At 37.0% G+C, this 12,980-nt stretch overlaps 1 protein-coding gene across 1 annotated transcript in view; it reads left to right on the top strand.

Moving 5' to 3' along the window:
* Positions 1-11,647, top strand: part of ADGRG7 (adhesion G protein-coupled receptor G7) — a 59,195-nt gene extending 47,548 nt beyond the window's left edge. Inside the window, exons 14-16 of the mRNA XM_004593257.2 lie at positions 1,719-1,874; positions 4,565-4,721; positions 11,354-11,647. Coding sequence (XP_004593314.2) covers positions 1,719-1,874; positions 4,565-4,721; positions 11,354-11,599 — 559 coding nt within the window. The 3' untranslated portion in view covers positions 11,600-11,647. The remainder of the gene's footprint in view (positions 1-1,718; positions 1,875-4,564; positions 4,722-11,353) is intronic.
* The last annotated feature ends 1,333 nt before the right edge of the window (positions 11,648-12,980 follow it).

Consider the following 12,980-nt stretch of genomic DNA (forward strand, 5'->3'; position numbering starts at 1 on the left):
TCTCCTCCTCTCTGTATATCCGGCTTTCCAATAATAATAAAATCTTAAAAAAAAAAAAAAAAGAAATGCATTTTGGGGGCAGGGATGGAGGTGGGGTAGGGCCTGAGCGGTAGCCTAGTGGCTAAAGACTTCACTTTGTACATCCAGGATCTTACATGGTTCTAATCCCGGCAGTCCTGCTTCCCATTCAGCTCCCTGCTTGTGGCCTGGGAAAGCAGTCGAGGACAGCCCAAGGCCCTGGGACCCTGCACCCATGCGGGAGACCTGGAAGAACCTCCAGCTCCTAGTTTCAGATTGGCTCAATTCTTGTTGTTATAGCTGCTTGGGGATTGAGCCAGCAGATGGAAGATCTTTCTCTCTGTCTCTCCTTCTCTCTTTGAATCTAACTTTGTAATAATAATAATAATAATAATATAATAATAACTGGTTAGCTTTGTCTTACAGTTAAATAAAGCAAAAGATTGTTTTTACCTGCTCAAACTGGTACATGTCCCAGTTGGTACAATGGATACTGGTACAATGAAACTGATTGGCATAAGTTAAATAATAAGTGAGAACATCTGAGGCATATGTTGCTTTGGAGATACAGTGAATGTGTTTACAGAAGCTTTCAGTCTTAGCTATATAGAATTAGTGTGATGCTTTACTATTGGGCAAATAGCACCTTTTTTCTATATTATAAGTTGTATGCATAAATATTAGCTTTGTAATGTTTAATTTATAAACTGCCTTCTTCAATATATGCTTACCTGTTAATAACATTTTCTCCAAGTTTGATAGTAAGTCTTCCAGAAGTTCATATATGCTTACAGTAAATAGTTCCTAGCCTGTTGAAATGTTAAATTTCTTTTTTATTTTTATGGGCATATAGCAAGCCTGAATGACATTGTAACCATTTTGTACAGGGTGAAAATTTAGAAAGATTGTGTATGAGAGCTTTTATAGTTACTTTATCCATTATTATCTTTGATTAAGATTTCTTTTTGCTTTGTTTTTAAATTGAAAAAAAAATGTCACTTTGAGTTAATGCATTTGGCCCTTATAAATTTTGGGGACCAGAAAACTTCAAAGTAAAGGTTCTGCCTCTTAACAATCATAACTAGTAAAGTGTCAGCTTGGGATTTTTGTAATTTTGGGGATTTCCTTAAAAGCTATTATATATAGTTGGCAAAATCTCCAAGCTAAAAAGTTCATTTTGCCTGAAAGAATTTGTATGTGAATGTTAAAGCAAAACACATATAAGTAAAATAAAATTTAATGTGATCCAAAAAAAAAAAAAAAAGAAAAACCAGAGAGGAGGAGGATTAAAAACAGGTGGCTGGAGACAAATGTCAAATGTAGAAGGAATTCTTTCTATTTGTGATCATTTTTACATTTGCTATTGTAACCCATCCAGATGTGCTGCATATTGAAGAACAAAATAAAACAATGATTTGCCTAAAATCAGCCACCTTGTAGATCACAGGTTTTGAAGCTTAAATTTAGAACTGCTTGATCCAAGAGCTCATTTTTTCCCCATTAATTCTAGAGAATTATAGCAGACTCTGACCATTTTGCTTTTCAACTGGACTGGATTTCTATAGGTCATGTCACATGCAAAATGATAATGAATTTTTGCAGGACTTCCTTTGAGTGAACGTCAATTATATTAATAATACAGAAAATCTGTTGATATGCCTTTCTTGGTCTGTTGAAATAATTTTTTTCTTTTCCAACAGCTGCTGGCTAGCAATTCCAGATGATAATGATTATATAAGAAGTCCATTTTTGTGGTCATTCATCCTACCCATGACCATTATCCTCATTGGCAATCTTATTATATTAATTATAATAACAGTCAAAGTGCTATGGAAGAATAACCAGAATTTGACAAGGTAAGATTCCTTAAGAAGAGGAAGTGGTCAGGCAAGACTCATCTAGTTCATGTTGCAGCACTATAATATAGCTGTAATTCCTGGGAAGGTTTGCAAATGCCTTCATAATGGCAGAAGTGGGACAGAAAGTAGATCAACTTGCTTCCAATATCAGCACTGCAAGGTGAATATTCTGTATTACATAAAATGTGTTTCATACATGCCCAACTAAAAACATGAAGATATCTAGAAAAAATGTAATTTATCATCCCCAAATATTGAAGACATCACATTTAATTGATTAAAGAAGGTTGTGAGGAGATGCTGTATTACATTTTCAGTTCATTAACAAGTACTGATAGACCAAGTTTTACACATAGTGCTTGGATTATTCAATGGCCTTATAATTTTTAAATGCAGTTGCAAACACATACAAATTAGAGATTTTCCAGAAAATTAGATTTTTCCTTTGAAAAACTGGAGTATTGGACAGTGTCTGGGTTCATTTTTCTGCACATGTGACATGGGCTGTCTGGCTTATCAGATCTCCCCAGACTGCTTCTCTTTCCTATAACTTATCTGATTTCACTAGGCATTTTTATTGTCATACCTGGCATAAAGCAAGAGCTTTCAGGTGTAGAAGCAAGGAATAGAAACCATTAAGTACATGTACTCTGGACCCCACCTCCCATAGCACAAAATGGGATGAGGCAATGAGTTCTAGCTTAATTCTACAAGATTGTAGAATTATAAATTTTCTATAAATACATCTGTGATCCAATAGTAAGCTTACAAATGGATTTACTTAGTATGAACATATGAGTGAAAACTACCATCATTAGGGGGAATATAATCTTAGGTGTACTTTTTAGATTAAGGGCTTCCCATATGAATAATTCATATTCAGTGTAAATACAAAAGAAATATTTTTGCTGGTAAACATTAAAGCCTATGTTTTAGTAGCAAAGCAGCAAAAACTTGAACACTTCTGAGTATAGTTGCAAAGTAGATTCTATTTCCTCTATACAAAACAGTATGTTTTTAGGTTTATTTATTGACTTCTTTTTGAAGATTTGTTTGAAGGGGTTACAGAGAGAGAGAGCTCTTCATCTGTAGGTCCACTCTGCAGTTGTCTACAATGGCTCCAGGGCTGGGCCAGGCCAAAGCCAGGAGCTTCATTTGGGTTCCCTGTGAAGTTGGTAGATGTCCAGGTACATGGACTATCTTCCATTGCTTTTCCCAGATCTTCAGCAGGGAGCTGGATCAGAACTGGAATAGCCAGAATACAAGCTGGCACCCATATGGCTGTTGACTCACAGGTAGCAGCTTTACCTACTATGCCACAATGCCAGTTTCAAAGCAATACCATTTCAATCACAGAAATCAACCGAAAATGTATTTCTAAATCATGATAACTCATGAACCTTTAATTGGCCTAGTTAAGTTGAAAATGATGTTATAATTTAATTGCCTAAAAAAGCAATCTTTCATGTTATCAGTTAGCCATGTACCAAAGCACCCCAAAACTTAGGAACTTCAATGATAAATATTTATTATTTGTAATTAATTTGAGCATTGGAGAATAGGTGTTTGGTCAATTTGAGCTTTGGAGGTAGGCTCTTAAGTGATGTATAGGAACATGTGCCAAATATTATTTGGCTAAAGAGTAAGGAAAAACATGTATCTGCTGGTGTATGCCTTGCTTTAATCTGGAGGGAAACAGAAGAAATGTATGGGTGGGTTAAATAGCAATGGGAGTCTACTCCACCATGCTCCACTTCCATGTTTGGCAGCTGGTGATTGGTTAATCATGGGTGCAGCTGTTGAGTTAGGAGATGTTAGGAAATCTCATCTCTGCTCCACATAATCTCTTAACATTTTGGGGGCAGGTAAGGCAGAATTCCAAACAGTAGCGGGAAATGGTATACTCTAACAAGCAAATGCCTTCTGTTCTTATTTGAAACATTTGTTAATGTCTCACTGATTAAAGTTAAGTCATGAGACCAAGCTCAGATTTCAGGAGTATAGACTTACCATGAGAAGGAAGAGGATCATCCCACATCTAAGTAATATTTTCTGGGATTCCCTTTCTCCCTGCCCCAAATCCCCATCCAACCTCATTGACTTCCCCTTAATTATTATAATAGTATATTCCTTCATAAGCAGTCGTAAGACCATCATTCAGCTATTTAAGTGTATCCTGACACTATAGGTATGCACAATGGCACAGAGTCCAGAATCCTATTGTCAAGATATATTTAAAAGTTTCATTGAGAGTCCATCTTTGATTTGGAGTACAGATGCTTAGTTCATTTTATCTTCACATCTGAATATGTCATATAGATTTAAGTAATCTATTTTCTTCTCTATCAATCCAAGACATAGGAAGGTTCCAGATGCCCAAAAAAGAATTCCTTACTGACTTATCCTGTAGTGATGCTTATTAAATGTAATTCCACTGAATAAGTTGATTCTTAGTTCAATTTGTCCCCAATAATAGTAATTAAGCAATGCTTCTAACATGATGTGATATCAATGTATGTTTTAAGTAAACTTTGCTAATTTAGTTTCTCAAGAGTGACATAACTTCTAGCATCACTGTTAATGAACAATGTATACATATTTTTATGTTCTGAATAAAATAGTAACAATATTACTAATAAATCAAAAGCTAATTAGTAGTGTTTTATTTCTTGCTTTCTCTTCCCTAGCACAAAAACGGTTTCATCCATAAAGAGGATTCTTAGCACATTATCTATTGCAGTTATCTTTGGAATTACCTGGATTCTGGCATACTTTATGCTAATTGAGGATACTGAAGTCAGACTATTCTTCAACTATGTTTTCTGCCTTTTCAACACTACCCAGGTATGATGTGCATTTGTCTGAGAGTGGCAGAACATTGTGCAGTGAAGAAGACATCACCTGGCTCAAAGGTTTTTCCCTTTAAACTTCCTGGAGATCATTACTACTTGCTCTTAAAAATCTCTGGGCTTTTTCCTTATTATTTTTATTTTTAAAATTTACATCAAATGAGTTGATTTCACATTTTCAAGATACAAATTTAGAAGTGTATAGGATCCTCAACCTCCTTCTCCCTTTCCCTTCTTCTTCCCTATATCCCACTCTTACTATTTTTCTCCGAGTTATTACAATAGCATAATCTTTCATTTCACAGTTACAAGCCTAACTTTCAGTGATGTATAAATGTATCATGACACAGAAAGAAGAGGAAAAAGAAGACATGCTAACACAGCATGAAAGTATAATGAAAGATAAAAATGCAAAATGTACTATTACTCAAAAGTAAAGATTCATGCCGTATATAGCAGTTAATGCCCAGTATGCTAACTTCATTTATAAAGATTACTCTTTTGTGTCTGTGTGTAAGTTGTTGCAGGTGCAGATTAGACAGGACATATGATATTTGTCTTTTGGAACTGGCTTATTTTGCTAAGTATAATGGTTTCCAGCTGGGTCCATTTTGTTCCAATGATAAGGTCTTTAAGCAACAATAAACGAATGGGATTCCATCAAGCTAAGAAGCTTCTGCACTGCAAGAGAAATTATCAATAAAATGAAGAAGCAACCAACAAACTGGGAGAAAATATTCACAATCTACTCATCAAAGAGAGGATTTCCAAAGAATTTCAGAAAAACAAATAGCACAGTTAAGAAATGGACAAAAGACAGGAACAGGATTTTTCAAGAGAGAAAATTCAAAAGGCTAGTGGACAAATAAAAAAAATCTCAGATTCTCTAGCTATCAAGAAATACAAACAAAACCAAAATGGGGTTTCTTCTGACCCCAGAGAGAATGAGAAACATATAAAAACCAAAAAAAAAAAAAACCCAATAATTGGTAATAAGAATCTGGGGGAATAGGTAGCCTAACCCACTGTTAGTGGAAATGCAGACCAGTGCTATCATTAGGGAGATCAGTAGGGAAATTTTTCAGACACATGGGTATGATCCAGCCATACCACTCCTGGAAATATATCCAAATAACATGAAATCTGTGTATGAGGGAGTTAACTAAAACCACATGTTTTTAGCAGTTCAATTCACAATTGCTAAGATTTGGAACCTACCCATAAGCCTGTTTATGGATGAAGGGACAAAAGAAATGTAGTACATTTACACTATGGGATACCATTCAGCCATAAAAAGGCTATCTCTTTTTAAGGCACATCATGGCAAGAGGGGAGAAATGTCTTTAAGACTCATGTGCTGTGTCCTTTTCTGAATTGTGGTTGGGCCAACATTATTTCTTTTCCTCTGTGTAGAAAAGATGTTCATCAAAAACATGTTTTAAGAAATATATCCTTTTCTCTCATGCAAAGGTTCATGAATTAGAGATTCTGTTGTATTCTTGCTGGAAGTTTGTTTTAAGTCTGAATATTTTATCTCATTCTCTTGTGGCATATAAAATTTCAGCTGAGTAGACTTCTATTAATCTAATGGAGATGCTGTTTTAAATGACTTGATGCTTTTTCTAGAATTCTGTTTGTGTTGGATTTTGGATAATTTGGTAATAACACCATGGAGCAGATTCTTTGTTGCCACTAGATCTATTAGGGATGCTTTGGGCTTCTTGGACTTGGGTATCCATTTCTTTGCCAAGATTTGGAAAGTTTTCAGTAATTGTTTAATGAATAAATTTTCTACGCCTTTTCCATGTGTCCTAGGGTAGTGGCTGGATAGGCTTTACTGGCTTTGATTCTAAGTGGATGCTTTAGTTAAGCACCATGTAACTTCTTTAGCTGCAATCAATGTTGCTGATATCTGCAGATGCCTCAGTGTCCTGGGCTTCATGAGTTGTAGGACTCTATCTCCACTAGGGATGCAGCTCCCTTAGATGGTGTAGGTTCACTCTCAGCTCTGTGTGTGTGATATGCCTGACTGCAGGTGTAGGGCTTTTACAGTTTCTGTGGGTCATGTGAGTATTGGCTACCCTATGGGCCTAGGTTAGTGTGTTCTAGCATACTGATTAATGGGGTAGGGCAAGTTTCAGTATCTGAAGGTTGTAAAAGCAACTTCAGGGACTGAATAGCACAGGGATTTCTGCCCAGCTGCTTTCTTGGGATTAAGGATGGGTGGGTGAGGTTAAAAGCTATCTCTCACGGCTTCAGTAGATTGAACTTCTAAGAACAGGCTGCTCAACTTCTTCTTGGGGACACCTTGTTGTTATTCAAGGGCCTCAGCCAACTGAGCCCCTCGAGTTAAACCACTTGGTTGCTTTCCAGTATTGTAAGTATGTGGGCAGGACCATTTATATGCTTGCATGAGCCTCTATGGGTTGAGCTATTCAGAATTGGTTGTCTGGTGGCTTCCTCGGGCTGACAGTACACAGGTGGAACCACTTAACTGTTTCTAGGAAAGTGATGGGGACACCCAATGTGTTCTCTAGGTGTCTGCAGGTTGTCTCTCAGGGTATTCTGCTCAAGTCCTTGCCTGTGCCATCTGGGAGTAGACAGGACCCATTACTTGCTTATAGATCTTTGTGCTGCAGAGATGGTGAGAGTAACTGCTTCACAGGACCCTCAGTAAGAAGGGGTCTCATGAGGGCTCCATGAGAGCAGGAGGCTAGGGGAAGACACAATGTGGACTGGGGTCTTTCTTTGGGACAGTGCAGGAGTCTGGTAATGCAGAAATTCCTACACTGAGTACAGGGTTTGTGAATGCCACATGTCCCCTTAGAAGTGAATACCTCAGGTACCTGTCACATGAGGGAAGACTGTGAGGAGACTACTGTTTAACTTTTTCTTGCCAAACAAAGTCTTTCATGATTTGGGGTTGACCTTGGGATATGGAATGGCAGGTACTGTATGCTTAGTTCTCTTCTTCATAAGCCATAGTATGTATTCTAGTTCTGCAGTGCCTAGTTCTGTGCTTATTTTCCTGCTCCCACTTCTTAGTGCCATCTAAGACTGGGGCAGGAGTGTTGAAAAACAGTCCCTTGGCTACCTATTAACACAATTCCAGATGTTCAGTTCACAGATACTGAATTGGGGACAGGGCTGTGGAGTTCTGCCTTGCATTGGATTTCATTGTGGCAAGTCTAGTTCTGGGCCTGATACTCCCTTTTCCAAGTGGGAGGAAGAATTAAACATTGGCATTCCTGGGTTTGAGTCCTGGCTCTACTCCTTATTCCAGCCTTCTGCTAATGTGAATCTTGGAGGCAACAGGTCATGGCTCATATAATTGGGTTCCTGCCACTCACAAGAGAAATCTGAATTATGTACCTAGTCCCTGGCTTTGGTTTTTGTGGGCATGTGGCAAGTAAACTAGTAGATGGGAGATCTCTCTGTCAAATAAATCAATCAATAAAGACTTACCTATTCATCTGAAAGGCAGTTACAAAGGAAGAGAGGGATGGGAGAAAAAGAGAAATCTTTCACTGCTGACTGAAGTTTCAGATGGCTGCAACAACCAGGGCTGGGCCAGGTGAAAAGCAGGAACATGGAATTTCTTCTAGGTCTCTCAAGTAGCTGCAGGAGCCCAAGTACTTAGCAATAGCCCTTTGTTTCCCTAGGGACATTTATAGGGAGCTAGATTAGAAGAGGAGCAGCTGGGACATGGTGCTCATATGGGATGCTGGCATTTCAGGTAGTTGCTTAGCCTGCTGTGACATTATGCAGACCACAAAGGTAGTATTTTTTTTATTAATTATATTTAGTGTGTATGTTGTAAACATTAATAAGTACTTTCTTGTTGAGAGTTATCTTAACAATAACAGAATAATTACAGATTAGTTTGGCATTTAATTCTTGGAAATGAATTTTTTCAAGGAAATTCTATAGACTTGCTGAAATTTTATATTACAGAAAATGTTTGAGATGAAACCAAAATTCTTATTTTTCTCCATTTATATGCCATCCTGTTTTCACTTTTTACAATAATTTTGAAATAATTTTCTAATAATTTTCTACCCATAAAGAAGTTGTAAAATTCAGAGTAGAGAGTTCCCAGGTACCCTTTATCTAACTTTCAAGTTAAAAAATCTTGAATAACTGTATTATATTATCACACTTAGGAAACTGATAGTGATACAACCCACATTGATTGTTTATTGATGGGCTTTATACCCTGGAAGTGATCACTTTGATTGTATTTAAATATGAGTTAAGTAAATATAATTTATTGCCAAAATAGAATTGTATTTTTAGCTTCATTTGTTCATTTCAGTTTTTGTACTCTAAGATTAAACCTTTGTACATATAAACATCTTCTTTTTGACTAGAATATCAGTTGTCTGAGTGCAAAATCTTAATTGTGTAGATGTTATAGGTAACACCCAGTTTAACATCTGGTTCAGTATCAGGATGTGCTATACTTCTAATATTTTGTGAAGATACTAGAGTTTGATGACTGAATGAGTTGCTGAAAGTGAAACCCTCTATGTGAAACTGGTGTCATGTTAGTTGTCTATGGTTGATGAGGGAAGTCTTTGATATAATGTTGGGAAATTGTTGGGGAGGGCATTAGGTAAAATGGACTTGACCCAGATGATGATCAGTTCTATAGTGCAGTGTCAAGAACTGCTTAACTGTATGAATTGCTACCACTATGTTTCTAAGCCTCTCAAGTTCCTTTTAAGATTTATTCCCTTCGGCAATGGAAACCAAATGAAGTGGACAAAAGGACAAAAATGAAGTCCACCAAAAGAGGGTCCCATGATTCCTCATGGTCTAGAATTAGTTCTTAATTATCATGCAGACAAGCAATTTGGTTCAGTCTTGTGTTTTCTTTAGGATCTATTTTTTGCTTTAAAAATTTACTTCTTTTTTATATAACTTACTTTGAAGACAGAGAGACAAAGGGAACAGAGATGCTTATCTGATGGTTTATTCTCCAAAAACCTACAACAGTTGCTTCTGGGTTACACAGAAATGTGGAACTAGATTTGAAACCATGCCTCCAACATGGATATTGGGGATTCTACCACTTTGATACATTATCTGCCTCCCAGAATACTCATTACCAGGAAGCTGGATTAGGGAGCAGAACCTCTACTTGAACCCAAACATTATGATATGGGAGGTGTAGGCATCCCAAGTGATACCTAAACCCTTATGTCAAATATCCACTCTTTCACTGGAAACATATTTCTCATATGCCCAAAATAAACCTCTCTTATTTGAACAAGCAGGAAGTCCAAAGACGACTTCTCGCCTTCTGAAGTCTTTGTCATTGTGTCACAGAGCTTTTCTTCTTATGACTTAGATACTGCCTGTGTGGGAAAAAGAAGTTACTCTTCCTACTTTCAATTAGAGATCTATCCCATGCTACTTCCTTCAATTGCGTTAGTCAAACTAATGGAGTCTTTGAGTTATTGTACCTTAGCACCAGGGATCTTCTACAATGGTGCTCATAGTACATGATTGTTGAGACAAATATTTATAAGGCTGGGGGCCCAATAAGTGACAGTCTCGGTGAGATCTATGGATATTTATTTGAAAAAATATTTTAAAGCTTGAAATAATTTGAAACAATAATTTGGAAAAACAGCTCATTCCTCACACATTTTTTTGCCCTGCTATTCCTGATGATAGTATCATACATGAACATAATACATTACCAAGATCAGAAGAAACTAATATTGGTACAATATGATCAACTACACTAGCCATAGATGCTACTCAATCTGTTATTTTTGCAAAGGATATTAGTGAGGAATTAGTAGAGGTGTCTTAGAAGCTAATAATATATCCTACAGTATCTTTCTGTTAAAGCTATAAGCAAGGAACAGTACCATATATTGGAAATAAGAGAGGTTTTGGAGCCAGACATTTAAGATTCCAATTCTAGAATCTGCCGATTACTTCCTGAGTAACCTTGAGGCAGTTATTTAACTTATCTGGATTTTAGCTTGCTTATCAATCACATGGGGATAGTAAGACATATTATAGGACTGATTTAAGAATTAAATCAGAAGAATCATGATGAGAATTAAATAGAAGCAACTGTCTGCTCCTAACAGAACTTCAATGGCAGTTTCAATTAAAAACATGTAGAAAGTATCAGTTGCAGCTTCATTCTTCACATACATCTGATTTTCATTTGTGAAGTACACAGAAATTGTGACTAGAAGGACTTAGAAAAAGATTTTTTTTCCTGTACAGCCACCAAATTTATAGTTATATTGCCAAAAAAAATCTGTGAAACCTAAAATCATAGATTATTAGAAGTGTAAGTAAAACTAGGTATTCCACAGTCAATATGTCCCCTTCAGGAAACTGAAGACAGTAGCAATTAGGATGTGAAGTTGTTGAGCTAGTTAGCAGCAAGCTGAGACTAAACTTAGTCCTTCTAAATGTGTTGCTATATATACATGTCAGTCGAAGCATGGGAAGGTCATGGCTGCAACCCTCAGCTATGAAAGCTCCTGGCAGCCGCTGTGCACAATGTAAAGATGGGGTGGCAGGGCAGAGAAAATCTTACTCCTGATCCTGTACTGCAGCCCTTACCTGTTGTGCAACCTCTTCTTCTGTTTGCAGGGATTACAAATTTTTATCCTCTACACTGTCAGAACAAAAATCTTCATGAGTGAAGCTTCCAAGGTGTGGACGTCATTGTCGTCGTCAATGGGGAGAATGAAGCCTTCTGTCACTCAGCCCAGGCTGCGAATGAGGATGTACAACATGCTCAGATCCATTCCCACCCTCTATGGACGATTCAGGCTGCTGGAACCATCCGAGGACATTGTGTGCTCTGAAGAGGATCTGGCAAACTCAAGTATCTAGGCTACCTATTGTCATCTTTTTATTCAACATTTGTGAGTTTTGTATTTCCTACTTTTCAGTCCACCCAAAAAGACTTCTTAATATATATTTTTGCTCGGGATAAAAAATTAGAAAAACTTGTTATTTTTTAATATTATCCAATGGATTTTTACTCAAAGGAAGTGAAGGAATTCACACAGCATTTGTGACTACCATTGTTTCTTATATGATACACCTTGACAAAAATACAAAACTTTTTAAAAAAATTTACTAAAATGGACATGAGGGCAAAAATGTTCCTTCTTGGGTCTGGCATGATCGCTTGATTGTCTAATCCTCCACGTTCAAGCACCAGGATCCCATATGGGCACCAGTTCATGTCCTGGCTGCTCCATTTCCTTTCCAGCTCCCTGTCTGTGGCCCAGGAATGCAGTAGAGGATAGCCCAAAACCTTGGGGCTCTGCACTCATGTAAGAGATCCAGAAAAAGCTCCTGGCTCCTGACTTCGGATCCTGACTCCTAACCTTTGGCTGTTGTGGGCATTTGGGGAGGGAACCAGAAGATGGAAAACCTTTCTGTCTCCCCTTCTATCCATAAATTTGCCTTTTCAATAAAAATAAGTAAAATCTTTTTTAAAGTATTCCTTCTAAAACAAAATGACTCTTGTTGGACAGGATAGGAATTATTGATATGTATTATATTTTTGATCTCTGAATATCTGAAAGTTTCATGTGCATGACAGTTTTATTTTCAAGGAATAATTTTGGCACCAGTTTAACCTCTGTAAAGGGATTTTTTAAAAATGTATTTTATAATCAGAAGAATCAGCTCTACAGCTTAGGAGACTTATTAGTTGGTTACTAAATCCTTTGGATATTTCTTAATATATTTCTTAGTATATAATCCTTTGGATATTTCTTAATATATTTGCCACATTGGTAATGGGATGGAACAGAAATTCAAAAAATGAAAGGTATAATTATCATTTATGGCTTTTAAAAAATCTACTTGCTCATGGAATTTCAACCATTTCAATTGTGAGTGGTTTCCTAGAGTAAAAAGTGACCTCCATTGGGATGGGATAACTACTCCACTGAACCTGGGAGACACGGTTAGAATTGGTGGTTCTGTTTTGACATAAACTAGGCAGTCGCTGTGGGTGCATTGAATTAAGAGATCAGCAACTGTCATGTGACCTTGGCATACTCTTCTTAACACTTTCTAAAAAAGATGTGTTCTTATGGCAATAGTTGTAAATAACCATTGGATTCTTAGGCAAGCTAACAAAAGCCTATTTAATCTGTAAGACCTTATGGTAGAAGGGAAAAAGTATGGAGAATGAAGAAGAAAAGCAACTCCCGAAGGCTGGTGTTCTTAACGGAGTTACAGTGGATCATAGATA

This window comes from Ochotona princeps, chromosome 3 (assembly GCF_030435755.1).
Source record: "Ochotona princeps isolate mOchPri1 chromosome 3, mOchPri1.hap1, whole genome shotgun sequence".
NCBI classification, from domain to species: domain Eukaryota; kingdom Metazoa; phylum Chordata; class Mammalia; order Lagomorpha; family Ochotonidae; genus Ochotona; species Ochotona princeps.